Source organism: Trachemys scripta, chromosome 9 (genome assembly GCF_013100865.1).
Source record: "Trachemys scripta elegans isolate TJP31775 chromosome 9, CAS_Tse_1.0, whole genome shotgun sequence".
In the NCBI taxonomy this organism is placed as follows: domain Eukaryota; kingdom Metazoa; phylum Chordata; order Testudines; family Emydidae; genus Trachemys; species Trachemys scripta.
In genome coordinates, this window is record NC_048306.1 from 15,028,599 (window position 1) to 15,047,262 (window position 18,664).

Genomic DNA, 18,664 nt, shown 5'->3' on the forward strand with positions numbered 1-18,664 from the left:
GCTGAAGTTGCGTATCTTAGTTCGAAGTGGGGGGTTAGTGTGGACCAGCTCAAGGACATGCCCAGTTTCCTCCATACAAACTCCAGGGCCAAGGCTTTCAAAAATAGCAGCCTAAAGTTCAGTTCCTAAGCCCACAGTTAGAAACTTAAATAAGTGGTATGATTTTCTAAATAGCTAAGCAGCTAGCAGCTCCCCTTGACTTGGTAAATCTTGACCCCAAGGTCTAGGATAGAGTGTAATGAGTACTTAAAAACTTCAGCTGATTACAAGAGTAGTTAACATTCACCCTCATTATTATTAAACAGAATCAACAAAGACAGACCCTGATCCTGCAAAGACTTAGCCACTTGCAAAACTTTACACATTTTGAGTGAAGTTACTTACTACAAAGGGTCTACTCCCAAGGTGTGAAGTTAAGCATGTACATTAAATCTTTGCAAGACTGTGACCTAAACACACTTCAGAGCACTGGAACAATAATTCTAGCATTTTTTCCAGCATGTTCCCCCTTCCTGTTTTTCTCTTCTTTCCCTATATTTTCAGTTCCTCCTGTTTCTCTTCCCCGCTTTGCCTCTTCTTTCCTCCCATTTCTCAAATCTGTCCCCCCATTTTCCTCTCTTCTCACCTTCCACTTTTCTTTCTTTCCTTACCAGGAAACCTAGAGAGTTTTCCTTACCTTGCTTAAGCAAATAGCAAGAGCCACATCTTCCTTCTGGCTGCTAAGCTGAAACATGATGTTGTAAAACAGAGAGACTGCTCACAAGTCCTACAGGGTTTACAGGATCAGGCCCTATCTTGCTACCCAAAACTTTGGAGAGACCTTTTATTAAACCTTCCTAGGTGTGTATTACAGTTTATGGTAGGAATTGAAAAAGTGAGACGGTCTCTTGAAGCTAGTGATATGGATTCATAAATCTAGCACTGAAGAGTCATAAAGAAATCTAATAGCATCTATTCAAAGATTTGTTTGGGCGTGAAATGTACATACAGATGGAGAACCTAACAGTGTCATGACTTTCATCACTTCTCACTCCATGCTGTTCAGTTTCTCATTTTAGTTTGAGGGTTTGATTGAATGGATACTGAATGATGTTCAGCCATTTATGATTTTCCTGCAATGTGACCTACATTACTAAACTTCTTAAATTAATTCTCCAAAGTGGCATATCATTTTGCATACCCTACCTGTCCCAATGGAATCTATCAGCAGGAAATGAAGGCCCAGTTTGAAAAAAGCAAAATGACCTTCAGGTGTTTTAGCTAATTTGCTTGTAAATGTGATGGTTATTGTCAATAGAACATATTGTACAAGATGTTGCTCACTATTGTTCTATTTGGATTTCTCTCGGTCTCGAATTTTATGATGCACACCTAAAAACTTAACCTCTTACTGGTATTCTATAGTAGGGCATTGGCCAAATTCTTCCTTGACACTCACCTCTTGCAACCCCACTATCTCTTTCTCTCTTGACTCTTAATATAGAAGGAGCTTCTCTTCTCTTTCACATTATTTTGTTCTTACGTCTGCTCCCTCACTTGCCATGTTGTAGCTGCTCTCTGTGATCTCCATCCTTTATGTGGCTGTTCTCACTCTCGCTCTCTTTCTGTTGACTTCAACCAGGTCACAAGGGTAACTTAGGGCAGAAGTTAGTTCTATGTCTAATAAAAAGTAAATCTTTTCAGTATTGAGCTCTCTTTGGTCTTACCTCATTTTGTACAAGCTTCGGTCTTGAGACCCAAGGACTATGAAGGCAACAAGGGAATCAATACTCTGTAGAGTTCTCTCTTGCTGACGAGCTACAAAGTCCTGCTCTTTGGAACTTGTTCATATTACTGTATTGTTTTGACAAGATCTACAGAGCTCCAGATTCCCCATGGCACTTAAAGCAATTTGCAGGTCAGAAGTATTGCTGTACTATTTTTTTTTTTTAAAAACACCCTTATTTCATTGATCGCCTACCCTGTTGTTGTTATGTTTTCAATTAAGCAACTAGGTCTAACCTTCATTTAATTGGCTTTGAAATGCAACTCTTCAGTTGGAAACTATTTAAAAATTCACTGTGCTGATTATAAAATTATAAGCCTAATTATCCTCTGCACTTACACTGGCTTTACACCATTGATTTCAGTCAAGTTACTCCTGATTTACACCATGTGAGAGGAGACTGACACCCCAGAGTGAAATCCTGGCCCCATTGAAATCTACGGCAAAACTTCCCATTGACTTCAGTGGAGCCAGGATTTCAATCCTAATATATGATGGAGCTCTGCAAAGGGGGAAATGCCAGCTCTGGTGATTGCTGTGCTCAGAAGTTGAGGATTACCATATTCTCGGTTTGGAACCCTAGGATTGTGCCAGTCCATGTAGTTTCTCTCATCTTAACTTTGTAGTGCTTCTGAAAGCCAAACTAGACTACATTAGGCATCTTGAAAGGTTTGGACTACAGACAGTGAAGCCAGCTCCCAGGAAATCTTCAGATTTTTAATTCACTTAAAACAAATGAAAGAAGCTACATCGCTGGATGATCTTTGACTAAATATATACAGATTGAGCTGATTTAATAATATCCACAAACCCACTGGCAGGAATACAGGTTACTCATGAGACACAGCATGCACAAGAATGTCAGGTCTTCTAATCTTTTTTTAAAAAAATCCAATATATATTTATTATACCTCCATCAAATCTCACCCTTTTAATTCTTGGTCAGTGCTTCTTTTTGCTGTTCCGTCACCTAAGCTTTGTTAATATTCCCATCCCATTCAGGTCTTCTGGGGATAGAGGTTCATCTGACAAATATTTTTGAAGAGCCAAAACCTTGCCTTTGTATACAAGTAACAAAGATGTCTGCAAAGGAGGTTCACAGGTGCCAGGATGGGTCTTTCTAGCTCCACTGGCCCTGCCTCCAGAACACTCCTGCTAGCTGTGATGAAGTGAGCCCCCTTGACAAGATGCAGTATTGGTTGAAATTCTCTCCTGCGCAGAGTGCCAGCACAAGGCCTACTGGCCACTAATGTGATTCTTAAGACCTCAATATAAAACTTAAGTGGCACTTGAGCAGTGCTCAGGTCTACTGCTGAGTGTTCGTGCAGGGGTGACTTTAACTCTATGATGCACAAGGGTGTGGGGGTCCTTCACAGCATCAGAATATCTCACTCCCCAGCTGTGCACCAATTCTACTGTAGTCAGGGTCCTCACCCAGCCACTTGGTGGCATATGGGAAGACAAATAGGTTTAAATCAAACTTTGTTGTATCCTCATAAGACTATTTGAAAATTTGTTTTCATATAAGGTCTATATGCTGCATTACTTACAGACATTATTTCTGGGTTTGGTCAGCCTGGTGTCAGGCATCAGGCTAGTTATCCAGTTATCTGAGAGTAGTTTGATAGTTTTTGCAAGTATCCCAAGGAGTCAAACATACTTACTCTTTATTTATAACTTCTGCCCAATATTTCATCTTAACAGAACAAAAAAATTTGACTTAGTTATCAATATGTGCCCTGTATAGGATTTCACCAATCTGGCAAAGCAATATCAAAAATCTATGACAGTGTAATTCAGTACTGTGGATACAAGGCCTCTGACACAAATAACTCAACAACTAGATTCCGTCATACTGAAACACTTTTTAATTGAGAGATGCACTCAAAGGTTACTCATGCTTAAGGAATGAAGAGTAGCTAACTGAGATTTCATTCAGGCAGTTCAGGAACTACACAGGATGGAAGATAAATTACAAAGAACCCATCATTCTTTCTGCCTGCACACACGGAGGGGATGCTGCACTGGGGAACCTCCCTCCTGTGAAATGCCATCTCCAGAGATCCTTTCTCTCAAGATCCCCTACTGTACCTCCCGGGCAGGGCCAGCTCCAGGCACCAGCACAGGAAGCAGGTGCTTGGGGTGGCCAATAGAAAGGGGCGCCATGTCCGGGTCTTCGGTGGTGGGTCCCTCAGTCTCTCTTGGAGGGAAGGACCGGCCGCTGAATTGCCGCCAAAGAATGAAGCAGTGCGGTAGAGCTGCTGCTGAAGTGCCGCCGATCGCGGCTTTATCTTTTTTTTTTCCCTTCGCTGCTTGGGATGGCAAAAAAGCTGGAGCCGGCCCTGCTCCTGAGGTTGGGCACTGGGTGAAGGAGGCCCCTGGGCAGAGCATGGGACTAGCTGTTCCCCATATTGACCCCTGCCAATATGCCAGATTTACATGTGGAAATCTGGTGAGGCGTTAATGCAGTTTGAAGGTACATTAAATCACACTGAGTCTGCACTGAAACAGACACTTGGCAGGCCTAGGCTAGTACCAGCCAAGAATATCATTGAATATCACACTGTGCCATTAGGGATGGGGGAGAAGGGCAATGAAACCTCGAAAAGGGGCAGCTGACTACATCAGGGATTCATTCCCCAAAGAGCCACAGGATATCCAAGTTCAGGGGTGTCTTCCTTGTTCAGCCAAAGGTGGCATGATGGGGCTGGGGAGGAGGATGTCATGGGGTGATAGGTGGGTGGATGCTGGGGTACAGGGGTGCTGTCTGGTCAATAGCGGTCTGGGGGCTGCATGTGGTAGAGGGGGTGCTGGGTGCTAGATGGGAAGATAGCTGAGGCTATCTGGGTGACTCTCTAGGTGGCATGGGGGCAGGAATAGGGCTGAACCCCTCACCCCCTTCTTTCCCTGCCAGCCATCTGCCTCTTCCAGCCCCTATTCCTTCCCTGCTCAGACCCAGGAGGAGGAGCAGAAAGATGAGAGGCTGCGGAGAACAAGCAGCCGCCCTCTGGTGGCCTAGAGGAGCAACTCCAGACTCTCTTTGCAGCCCAGCTGGATGCATGAGACTCCAAATGGGCTACGGGAATGGGTTGCAAGGCTGCCAGATGTGAGTCACACAGGATTCATAACACTCGGCAGAGCTGATGGTGATCCAAAGCCTATTGAAGTCAATGGATCCATTCACTTCAGTAGACTTTGGATCCGGCTGTGATTATATGTATACATGCCTGTGCATTATCAGTGTGTCTAGCTAGATCATGTCATATGTGACAGAGTGTGAGAGAGATGAAATATGACATCTACCATATAAAAACAGAGTAGATTTATGAAATCCTTTGTAGAAGTCAATGGCAAAAAATAGTCCCCCCACTTTTCATGTAACAGCAGCATATGCAGTATCTATGCTGGCAATTATCAGTGTTTACTGCCACTAGGAACAACAGATTTACGGATTATTTTATTCGAAATGTAAAGCAGAAAAAATCCACTTTATAATGTGTCTTTCATAAATTTAGGTCTGCCAAGGATCTTTCTTTTCAGCACAGAGCAGATGAAGCATCTAATATTCCCCAAGTTAAATACTTCTGCGATAGCACAGATAAACAACATGGAAAAAGAGGAATACAATTTTTAGAAGAGTTGATTAAAATTTAGGAGTATTTTATTCAGTGATACTGTATTTACAGCAGAAATGTGAAATAAATTGCTATTTTGCAGTTGACTAATACAAACAGTCACTTGGGGCTTTTTGGTAGAAAAACTGTGGTCTTTTTTTGCTGTTCTTTCGTGAGGCCCCCAAACAACATGTGACATGTCTGTTTGAATGGTATTTCAAATTCATTGACAAGGTAATTTGATTGGCTCCGATGAAATGTTCATTCCTTCTGTCTGCTATTCTAAAATCACATCCATAAAAACAAGTTTAGTATTATTTAGGGGTCTGATTGCATAAGCCCCACAACCATTATTTCTATTTAAGAGTTTGACCCTGTGAGGTGCAGAGTTCCCTCAGCTCCTGTTAATGAAACGGGACTTACCAAAATACTAAAAAGGGTTACGTCCCATATAAACTTCCTTATTATAGAGAAGGTCAGTAAAGGGTTCTTCCCTCCCTTTCCCAACTCCTAAAAGAAGCTCCTCCCCCCCTTATTTGTTTTTGCATTCAAAATGTGGGTCCTGATGACTGTTTTTCCTAAAAACTAATTGGAGAAATAGCAGGTTTATATCATCCATGGACAACAAAGAACACCTCATTATTTTACTTCATTTCTTTAAAGAAGGGACCTCAGTGAGAATTGAAGGTCTAGAAATAAGGCATCATTTTTGTACTTTCTGGTGGGATTTTTGTTTTGTTTATTGATTTCAAGTATAAGAGCAGCAAAATCCTTTGTCTTTCTGCAAAATCCTTCTTAATGGTGCTCAGAGACTTGGAATGTTTATGGTATCATCCACTAAACATGACTAGACTAACAGATCACCATAAGCCTCAGAGGGGGAGGACAAAAAATAAAAGGCAAGTCTATTTTTGTACTGATCTGCTCAAATGAAAACAAAGTGGCTGTCCTCTCTCTGTTAGACAGAAGGGTCTCCAGCACAATTCAAATTTAGAATTCCTACCACAAAATTTAATCAACATGATTAGGAAGCTTCCATAGCTCTTGTATTTACAGGAATACCACATATGTTTCCTAAATTACCTTTTTAAGAGATATTATTATTTGTATTGTCATACCACCTAAAGCACTAGTCATGAGCTTTTGTTCTATTTCTCTCTCTTGTAAAATGACCAAGCCATTAATAACCAAATGGAATTATTGTTGAGTTTAAACAGACACAAAGTAAATGCTGAAGTTAAACATGGTGAAAAAGGGGATTGGTCTCTGAACCACTTTACTCTTTTATCACACAGACTCTTCCTCCTCATAGATATTACTAGTGGCTGCATTTTCTTCTCTGATCTTTTCTTTAACGTGTGAAGGAGAGACAGAATTGTGTCCCAGAAGAAGTAGGATTTCCAAGGTACAAGTGGCTTAACTTTGTTAGTTAATACAAGAATGAAAATGTCTAAACACATCATAGGGAAGATGCTCAGCTGAGCAGTCAAAGTGGTTCCACTGAGTTTAAATAAAAGGGTTTTAGCTTCACCAATAGCACAAATGTAGTGAAACTTCTCAGGAGATATTGCGTCTTCCTTCAGTCCGCAAATAGATCTATTATTCCGCTCAAAGAAATGAATGTGACCCTGCAACCCCTTTCTTATGTTCCACGCTCAACATTGTTCAAAAGTGCTTCATTCTAGAATCAAATTAATTTTTATATTGGCAGCTATGTGTATATGTGTCTCATATTCATTGGCTCTTTTTTCTGTCTTCCACATAATCTTCTATTGCATCTAAGTGCACGTCGGCAGAAGTCATGTATTTATCTGCTTTGTTTATTTTGGAAAACAGGTTCTCACATTTTCCTTCAAGGGAGGTCAGAGCATTCTCTAAGCTTTCTGTTCCATTCAATAGGTCTTCAAGCATGTATTTCATCAAATTGTCCCTCTCCAGACATTGTTGGTGGTATTGCCTGCCGTCCTTCTGACTGCAAGAGATTTGTCAGTGTTTGCATTTGTGACATCTTAAGTCATGTTTTAAATCAGTCCACTCAGCTTTACTCTCACTTTGCAGCATTCTCTCTCTCACCTTCAGCACATTATCAGTAAAGTTCCCTCTGGCAATTTACAATTAATTAAAAGAGGGGTGTCTAGTGCTTGGAATGCTCTCAAAAATGTCTCCATATCTTGGGCTTTTCCCTCTTTCTCATCATTCTTACACGTATCCCTTAACTTGACCTGTATGAACACACTGTCACCATAAGTAAATCTTGTCACATTTTTGTGAAGGAGCAAAATATTTTGCAGTATTGGTTTGAATTTTAGGTGAAGCAACAGAATATATATGGAATCCATCAAGTGGAGAACTGCTGAAGAAAGGTTGATGAAGTGCAAATTTCAAGACAGAAAATCGTCAAATAAGAACTTTCATTTTAGAACACAGTGGTGACAGTTACGAACACTATCAATCAGTCAGCAGCTATCGCTTTGGCAAAGAGTCATCACCAGTGGAATTGACATTAGTGAAGGGACAAGGCCACGGTTTACAGGCTAAGGAAAAGATCTTGGGCTTGATTCTCCACTGCCTGGCACTTTGCAGTTATTTGTATTTGTATGGACTGAGTCCCGATTGGGTATAGAGTGCTATCAAATACAGACCTATAACATTTTACACTTTACACAGGGAAAATGACTAAACAAAGTGCATGGCAGTAAAGAATCAGGCCACATAGTTATCACGGGAAGAAGGTACATGATGGATTAGAAAGTGGATATTTCTACCAACATTCCCTCTTCAGCTTTCTTCACAGCAGTGAAGACAGAAAGAAGGCTTATATCATTGTTCTAGATTTTTTCTCTTTTACATGTGAATTTTAGCTCACTACAGAGTTAAATACTGTTAACATTTGCTAGAACCAAACATAATGTAGGGCCTGATTCACCTCTCATTTACAGTTGTAAATCCAAAGAAACTCCACTGAACTATAGCAGTGTAAAACAGGTGCAAGTGAGAGTAGAATCAGATCCTATTAAACTTCCCCAACAGCTCTTCTGATTCATTTCAATTGTAATCAGTAAGAATTGTGATGCTTCAGAAATCCGCTTCTCATAAGTAGAGTGCATTAATTGTGCCATTTTTTCCTGCCAGTTTGGTCAATTAGTCAAGTGATAATTACAGCCAGATTTTCAACAATGCTCAGAATCCACATTTGGGGCCAGATTTTCAGAAGAGCTCAGCTCTCATTTATGCACCAAAACAACTGTCCAGATTTTAAAAATAACCTAGCACATTGAGCTCTTGAAAATCTGGCCACTAGTGTCTCAAAGAGAACTGATGGGTACTGAGTCCTTTTGAGAATCTGGCCCTTATTCTGGTATCTAAAAAGGAATTGAGTGCTTTTGAAACTCTATCTTCAAATGCAGGTGCTGAGTACTTGAATATCTGGCCATGAACTTTTTTTGAAAATCTGGCTGAAAACCCTAAATTCATTTGACTTGTGTTGTGACCAAAACAGAGTTCAGCTATGTTCTGTACAGGTAAAAGAGGAGCAAATTCATCACTTTACCGTGCAGCTACCTCAACCCAATCTCCTTTTCCTTACAAACCTGGAATAACAATGCCTTAGTCAAGTCTGAGATGGAAGTAAGTGACATGTGCTTAGTGATTTCTAAGACATATTTCTGGTCAAAACTGGTATTGAAATGTGTGACTAAACCCTTTCATAATCAACTCACCTATTAAAGTGAAAGCTCTATTTATTTATATCAGTATTTGCAATGGGCAATTGTACTGTGTGCTTACTCCAAAAGTACTTTTGTATTTCAGTAAATAAAAAAATATTGATTTTGAACAAGTCATTCATTTTATTGTCAGAGCAAATTAAGTTTTTAGAGTTGATTTTATTAACCTATTTCACAAGTTCCTCTAAACACATAATTTGTGAATAAACCACATATTCCTGATGTAAATGCTATTTGAGACTTAGCCAAATACAATTGTATGTAGCGATGAAGCAAATTCTGGTTTTAGTTACATCTATGTCACCTCATAACAGTCAATGGTGATATAAGGGTATAACAGAGAGCAGATTTTGACCAAAAAAGATAAAATTATTCTCTTATTTACAGGCATGTAATTCAAGAATAAATTAATTGTCATCAACTTAATTCAAGAGTAATTTAATTGACATGCTGATTTACACCAGCATGACTGAAAGCAGAATTTGGTTCAATAATTCCACAGGACATTTAATCTGGGGCATTTACTTAGGGACTATTTTGCTATGTACCTTGAAAAAATCAATGAAATAATAATAAAAAGCAAGAGATGCTTCTATAAATTGCAGATACAAATTCCAGGGCTTGTATCTGGAAAGATTCAATATATGAAGGGTGAGATGACATCATTTACAAAACGTATGCAGGATGGATTTAATACCTCATTTTGATTTTTAAAAAAGGAATTAAATCCTTTGGATAGCTTTTAAAAAATACTTTTAGGTATCCTTTATAAAGCTATCATTTAATACCAATATCTTGAATATTTATTGGCATGCATTCTGGATTCATCTCAAAATTATCCTAGTCTATGCAGTAAGGATACATCTAGATGACTCAGTTTGTTGTAGCTTTTGCACCACTATGTGACCATAAACATGCAGTAAAAACCATTTCCAGTAATGAACCAGCTGGATTTATTCACCAGAACTCATTTTCGTTATTTCTTTCACAAATGAAAAGGAGCTAAACCTGTCAGAATGGCAGTGGGGGAAACAACGTTGAATAGCTCAGTGGTATGCTTTTCCTTACCCATGATACTGTAGATGTTCCCTCTGCCTGAGCTCCTTGGAGTAGGACTCCATGCAGACCCAGAGCCAGGAAACGAGGCAGCCAGGGAGCAAATGTTCTGCATGATGTGATTCCCTACAGACCTTAGAGATATCTGATTTGGTAGCTAGTGCTACACATACACTACAGGCAGTTGTTATATGTATATCCAAGAAGTAGTTAAAATATGCTCCATGCATTATTAATTCCCCCAAGGTCTCATTCTTGACTGCTACTGTGTAGCCATGGAGATGGCAGATAATAGCTTCATGACTAGGGGCATAGGCAGCTGTGGGGAAGGCATGGGTCATCAGAGATTACATGAAGTCCACATGTATCCCAGGACATCCACTAGTTTGGCAATATGAACCCCTGCACTTTCTGTGGGAGACAAGAACAAAGTCTTCTCTCTGACAGGACAGGAATGGAACTCTGATTTGGATGTCTGAGTTTCCCACTCTATGCAGGTTTTCCCCCCCATAAGGCTGAATCTGGCCCATGACCACCATTGTGGTTTCACAGTGAAGCTTGTTATATACAAACAAGGACATTATTCCTTGTGTGCCTGAATCTCCCTTGAGTTCAAGCAATGCAGCATCAGGCCCTCACGGTAAACTGCTACCATTAAAATCCTTGATTGAAATTAGGCACAGCTCAGATCAGATGAGTTCTCTATGTATCAGTTGTGGTTTCTGATGGCAAAATATTAAAATACACAGGAAAAAATAAAAACCAAAACCAACCCATTTGGCTCTAGGTATAATCTCACACATACCATAATGTAACTGTTTTGAGTCCTTGACTCCCTTTAGTTGTTTGAAGCAGACAAATTTTACTTTATTGTGGAGCCAGCATTGAATAAGCAGAACCTGGCCTACACCATCTGCTTTTTAGAGTTGCTACCCATTAACTTTGAAAGGCTGGCTGTTTTGTGTATAAATGTCTGTCTGGTTTTTAATATAAACCAGATGGGGAATGTGCCTTTTTGTTCAATTTCTGTTACGTTGTCTTTGAATTAAGAATTGAAAAGCACTTTAAAAATGTATTGAAAAGCTGTAGCTTCTGTATCCTTTAGCTGCTATTTTGTTAGTTCTTCCAGACACCATCCATAGTGCTCCACAGCAGAGACCTGGACAGCAACAATTTATCATTTTTCTTCTCTGTTAAGTGACGCAAGCACATCCGTGTCAGAAAGCTGGGCTAAAGGAAGGTTCTCAAACCTTCTATACAGATACTAATATCACCTGCTTTTAAAGGACACACCTAAAAGTAGCTTGTAACTTTTTAAAGCAATCAGTGTAGACATGTATACATTATTAGTATAAGCACCTGTACATACACATAATACATACATGGGCCACTCGGTAAAGTCACATGCATACTTTTTCTATTAATATTAGATATCTTAGATTTATAGTAATGATTTAAATGTAAGCTTTATACACTATCAAATATCACTACTGCTCTAAAAACATGTCTGAAATCTTGTGCCATCCAGTGTTAACCGATTAACTGGGCATCCGTACATAAATACCCACTTCCACAATCTGTTGAATGGTAACAATGCATGAAAATCAGTGGTGTCTACCTGAGTGATGTCCATTCCGGAGTCACAGCTCAGTGGCTGCGTTGATGTAAGACCATTTGAACCTATTACTGTTGTGATCACACCACTTTCATCAATCTTCCGAATCATGGTACCATCAACAAAGTAAATGAATCCATACTTATCCACAGTGATACCTGTTGGTAGAGAAAAGAAAGCATTAATACTGGTACTATACTTAAACTATTTCTTCATCTTGTTAATTCCAATTCCTCAGATTACGATAATCAGATTTTGAAAAAATAAATTTTACTTTCCACAAAATAATATAACATTTTTATTTCAGATGTCAGCCTTCCTTACACAAACCCCACACCAAAGGGTCCCCATCCAGAGCTCTGAGAGTCCTTGACATATATTAAAAACCAGAAGAATATAGGGGATACAGAATAGAAATAGATCAAAACAGCAGCACTTCTTCTTACCACACATATACCTAGATTTATGATCTTTACCATTTGTCTTCATTTCACTCACTTTGGACAATTATAATTTATTGTATGTATTATAGGGGCACTTGGCAGCCCCAGTCAAGCTCATGACCCCAGTTGTTCTAGGTGCAGTACATACACAAAGTAGGAGACAATTCCTGCCTTGAAACCTTACAAGACAGACAAAGAATGAGAGAAAAGCAGCATTATTAGCCCCATTTAACAGATGGGGGGGACTGAGATCATAGAGAGCTCTGTGGCAGAACTGGGAATTGAGCCCAGATGTACTCAGTCCTAATCCATCACATTTTTCACACAACGATCCTTTCTTCAATGGCGATGTCTCAGGGTTTCTAACACAGCAAGAAATATAAGCTGTTTTTTTACTGAAAATGTGAACTGTCACAAAAAGCACTTCTAATCATATCATTTCTAATCTTATCTGATTTGGGAAATCCCTTTCTCCTGAAAATCTCAATATTTTGTTTAAACAATTTAATATCTTACTTTTAACTTTACCATAACTTTATAGCATCTATTATACACATTCAAGACATTTTTAAGAATGAATTGATTTCAGGCTCCATGGGAAGGAAAGTCTGAAGAGTTGAACAGATGAGTCAGACAGTGGCTTACATGCCTCATGATTTTGTCCTCTGAATTTAGTATGACTCAAGGCTGTTTGGGTGGGATCCACTAAGGAACTTGGGCGTTGCATTGCTGAGCGTCACAGCGCCTAACTTTTAGGTGCTTAAAAAAAAAAAAATCACAGGAAGAACATTGCAATCCACAAAGATGAGTTGGTGTCTAGGCTCTCTTACACTGAATGGGAAGAAACTGGCACCTAAGAAAGCTATCCTTAAAGGCCAGCATATTGGACCGAGAGTTGTCTAAGCAATCCATGGGAGATGCTGATAAGAGGGGTGTACCTAAACCTGGGATTCAGGCAGATGCATAGGTCTGCTGGTGATTCATGAACAGAAACCCGCCACCTGAAATCAGGCAGCCGTAGGCACCTAAGGCATTTCTTGTGGGAATGTGTTAGGTGCCTGCCTCGCTCCACACAAAACAGTGGCAGCAGGAGCTGGTGCGTTTAGCCCAATGGTTAGAGCATTCATTTGGGAGCCCCAGGTGCCGCCTCCTCCCCAAGGGGAGAAAGGATTTAAACAGGGGTCTGCCTCTCTCTGGGTGCTCTAACCACTGAGCCATGGGATATTCTGATGTGGGGCTCCTCGGTCTCTCCTGCTGACGCTCTTCTAATGCGGATTAAATAATGAAAGCGTGATTGGTGCAGGGGAACTGGACCTGGGGCATCCCACCCCTCTCTCTCTCTGGCCCAATGACTGTTCCATTGTGAATAAATACTTAACATGTCATTGGGCCAGAGAGAGAGAGAGAGAGAGAGAGAGAGAGACTCTATAGGCCAGCAGTATAGGGAGGTGGTAGACTTGGGTCCAGTCTCTCTGCTCCAGTTGAGCTTTCATTATTTAACCACAGTGGAGCAACTTCAACAGGAGAGACTGAGGGAGCCCCATAACAAAATATCCTAAATTCAAGGATTAAAGCCCCCCCCCCCCCCCGAGAGATGGGAGACCCCTGTTCAAATTCTTTCTCCTCCTCTGACGGGGGTGGGTTGGGAAAGAAACTGAACCTGGATTTCCCACATCCCAAGAAGGTGCTCTAGCCACTGAGTTAAAAATTATAAAGTAGACAACCACCTCCTCCAGCTGGATTTTGAATGCGATCCCATCTGGTAGGTGGTCTCTGAGCACGCCTAACAGATCAGGCCCTTCACGTGATTTGGACAGCCAAATGCCTTTCTTACCCCAGTTTGTGATTCACTCTGGAGCTTAGGGGGAGCAGGGGAGAACCTGCATCTGGGCACCTAGAGGGAGGCAGTAGTGCACATGCTCAGAAGCAGAAACATAGGCACCTATGGAAATTTTACCCTGAAAACTTAGCTGCAGAGTCTGGGCTGCAGGGAGGTGCTGGTCTCTGCTAGTGATCCATGAACTGGGGGAAGACAGGTGTTCCTCTGCCTAATTCCCACGTGGGGCCCAATCCAGTAGGTGTGCTCAGAGACCACCTAATACCACACAGCAGGGAAGGTGGCTCTCCCTTTTAACCTTTAGCTCTGTGGTTAGCATACTCAGCTGGCCAGCAGTTCAAGTCTCCTTGGGAATGCTCTAGCCACTAGGCTATGGAGTATACTGATGTGGGTCTGATCCCTCATTCTCTCCTACTGAAGTTGATCCACTTAATTGAATAATGAAATATTAATTGGTCCTGAGAAAGGATGAGAACCCTAACCACTGGCATAAAGGTTATAAAGGAGGTCCTCCCCCTTTACATTGAGTCAGGTGAAGCATGCCTACCAGATTGGGCCCTGCACGTGACTTAGGCAGACAAACGCTGGGGCTAGGCAGGACACCTAGAGTGAGACAGTAGCGTGCATGGCCAGAGCAGGAACATAGTAGCCTACGGAACTTTAACCGCGAAATCTTAAACACTGACTTTAGATGCCTACAGGGGTCAGCAGCAGGTGAGGGGGAATCTGATGCATCACAAGTGACACCTAAAACCGGGACTTAGACACCTACGTCCTTTGTGGATCCAGGACTGAGGGCATACACTGAAGACAAGAGGGTTGCACATGGTGCCAATGAGGGAAGACTTTAGCCTTCATAAGCTTTTTTTTTTTTTTTTTTTAATGAAAATGCACAAGAAGGATATTCAGATGCTGGTAGTTAAAGCATGTTTTTACCAGCCACCTGACTGCCTTTGCTGTGGAGTCACTGAAGACAATAAGAGAGCCACTTTTCAAAACAGAACTGAACACTAGGTTCTTTTAAACAAAAATTTACTTTAGTGTAAGACTGCAGTGAGTTCAGTTTGGGGCTCCTTATGCTTTGGGCTACCCAAGACTGTAATCAGGGCAAATCCTCAGGGTTGTCTGAGAATGAATTCACCCTGGTGCACCACTCAGCCTCACATAAGCCTTCAAAACACTGATGAAGTAGGACATAAGTGGTGTATAGATCCTGTACCAGCCCTTTGCACTGGGGTGAATCTCTCCTTGACTGAATGTTACTATCTGAGTTATAACAATCCACATAATTTGGGCCTTGCTATTATCATAGTATCATTACCATGAAGCATCAGGGTGAAGGTTGACACACAACTTATTCAGCCTATAGATATTTTTTTAAGATATTGAAAAAAATGGAAAGGCCACTACAGCCTGAGCCATGCTTCCCCAGCTAAATAGCCTTCAGTTTTAACAACCTCTTTCAAACAAGAAAGAAATCTGGTCACAATTGAAGTGTATTTCCTGTGGGAGTGCATTCCAACCTATTAAAAACAAAGGCAGGATATGCAAAGTAAATTGCAAAATCTCTTTTGATATGTAACAATGAGCTGCAGCTCTCCTCCCCTACCCCTCCCAGTCTGGATATTAATGACTATATAACAAAGTAATTAACATGCAAATTTGACAGCCTTTCTCCACATATCATTCCCAAGGGAATACAGATGCAAACAAACAAACAAACAAAAAATTACACACTGGTAAGTTTCTATCTTTGGTAACAAAGTGATAACATTTTTTTTATAGGCTTTTCAACCAAAATTCACTGAGCGCCAAATTCTGACCCATAATTATGTGTTGGGAGGGTTTGCATTGGTATTTGCTCCTCCATAAACTAGCTTTGCAACAGCTCAACCAATTCTGAAGATAGATTAGCTGGGTATGGAGAGGAAATGGATAATTGTTTTGAGCCCACTCCATAATAAGGCCCAGTAGAACAGCTTTGGGGCAGGAAATCTCATATAAATGAAGTTATCCCCTTCCATTCCCACACTTTGCAGGTCACATACTTTGACTGTTGTCATAAGGGGCATCTGCCTGGAGAGAGAGGCAAAGTGGAGTAGGGATACCTAACCAATAAAAATCACATAAAACCCTAGTTTAGAGGGTTTGGGGAGTATCACAGGGAGGCTGTGCTGTGTATGTGTGTGGTTTTTGTTTTTTTCCAGGCGTGAGAAGGGACTGCTGGTGAAGGGTGGGGATAGTAGTTTCTCTGACCCCTGCATTTACCAGGGAGATATCTCACTCAACCCCTTTCTATGAGGCTCCCATGTTCTTTTTACTTTAAAAATACATACTGTACTGTTACTGCCACCAGGGCTAGAACTTGGGCTATCAAGAGGGCATAAGGAGTATCATATGCAGACATTTTCACATTTACATGCCCTTAAGTATGATTCTGCATGCAGGAAGTTTTTTTTCAACCCCTATCTATGCTCCATTTCAGAGTCGTCAGTTGTAAGAGAGATTTTCGGTATATGTCCCCTGCTAATAGTCAGGTGGAAGGAACTGCCTCTGTGGAGTCAGGTAGGCTCTGCACATGTGTATCACCTCCTTGATCTTATTTCTGGAAGTTCAAGTGTCTTGGACTCTGACCTTTGGAGGAGGAATTGTGCAGCTTCATAACATGATAGAGGGATATGCTGGATTATTAGCTCATCTGGGTTGGACAGCACTGGGCAGGCTCCATGCCATGGATAATGCAATGCCAGTATCTAGCAGTAGGACAGGTGCATTTTCAGTTTTGTGCTATTTTTCTATGTGAACAGATGGTCGCATTGGCTACGTGGTATCCATTAGATAACAGTCCAAAATTATGCATCAGTGAAAGAATAGAGCTTGTCAACTGTGTAACTGAGAGTGAATTTCAAATATGGGCTGAATAAGAAAACCACAGAAACCTTAATGCTGGGAATACACTCATCTACAGTTGTCAATAGAAATGTAGTTTCTATCTGCATGGAGTGAGTGGATATAACATAGATCTGGACAATGTCTCCAATACTTCACTCATACTATGTGATTTCCTAACACTGCTGAAAAAGTTACTCCATTGGTAATCTCTCCAATTAGCACACTGCACACTCTTTAGTGATGATACAGTGAGTATCTTAAAATAAGGAAATTCATCTGTTATCCCTCAAAGATAAACCAATTGGCATAGGAAGTCTTTAGAAATGGATTTGGAATATACTACATCATCAGCCTAGAATACAGTAACATGGGAAATAGAAGGCATAAGTGGAGGACCGCAATTTTGGGTATATTTGTTAAAGTCAATGTGCCAGATCCTCAGCTGGTGTGAACTGATGCATAGATGTGGACTTCAGTGTAGGTACACCAATTTATACCAATGGAAGAGCTAGTCAAAGACCTAGGCAGTAATATTGATATGGAAAAAATAATGTGAGGACTGAATATTAGAGAAAAGTGTCTTTGTATTCGAAACATGGGAAATGTTGTTCAAGGTCACAATACCCGTACCAAGGTCAAAACTGCACAACCCACAAATCCCCCGATAAGAGTAAGGTAAGTTGGTGGGAGAGCACCTCCCGTCAACACAGTGCGGTGTAGACACCACGATAAGTTGACCTAAACTACTTCGACTTTAGCTACTTTATTCACATAAGCCGAATCCTGCCGATGCTGATACGATAGAGCAATTTTCTTCTATTTCTTGTCGATAAACACCTGGCAGATACTGCATCCACTGACGGGGTGCAATAGATAATGGAAAAATAGGAAACAGGAAAATAAAGATAAATATCTAAATATTTCCAGTGCATTCATTATTAGATATTGGATTCACTAGAAACTCCAGTAGTTGTCTTTTGCATGACATTTCATTTATTTGCACTACAAAAACATACCTCTAACCCTTTTGTGAGATAGCATGTGATGCAACACAGGACCAAGTACCATTAACTGTTGTTCAGAGAGGAAGCGAGAGAAGGAACTGATGTGTTAAAATGCTCTAACTGCAAACAGAAATCTTTCCCACATCCAAGTTCAGAATTAAAAAAGCTAATTTCAGGCATTTCATTTTGCAGCAAAAGTAAAAAAAATTCTGTATAAAAAATTCTCAAGTCTGTAGAAGACATACTCACGTCTGCTCTGCTCTCCCTATGCAGCTGCAGCTGTACCAGGCGTTATAAATACCTTGCAAATGGCTGAAAGAATTTCCTGAACACAGGGACTGCATTTGGCTGCTGCAGGTGGCCCCACACTGGTGACCTCACAAGCTGCAATGCAGGGGTCATGCCAGGGTGGAGACAGGGTGGGAGGACTATCTTAGCTGATGCAAGCTTTTTCTGAATCAAGGCCTAAGGGCTTATGTGTAAAATTTGGGGTTTTTTTGCATGTGTAGCTGGGAAAGGGGGCCACCATAGCAATCATCTCCCTAATACATTTGCTCATAGTGGGGCTTCAGTCATTCTGAGAAACACCAGCCTTTGTAGGCAGAATGGAAGAGAAGATTTAAGGATTTTTGTAAGTCTCTGCTTAACCTATAGGCTCTTGATGGCCGTTGTGAATTTGACTTTTACACATTCTTAGAAGACAGCTGTCTCTT

At 40.8% G+C, this 18,664-nt stretch overlaps 1 protein-coding gene across 1 annotated transcript in view; it reads right to left on the reverse strand.

Annotated features, from left to right (window-relative positions):
* Nucleotides 1-18,664, reverse strand: part of TENM1 (teneurin transmembrane protein 1) — a 778,425-nt gene that overhangs the window by 53,800 nt on the left and 705,961 nt on the right. The window contains exon 24 of the mRNA XM_034781757.1: nucleotides 11,779-11,933. Coding sequence (XP_034637648.1) covers nucleotides 11,779-11,933 — 155 coding nt within the window. The remainder of the gene's footprint in view (nucleotides 1-11,778; nucleotides 11,934-18,664) is intronic.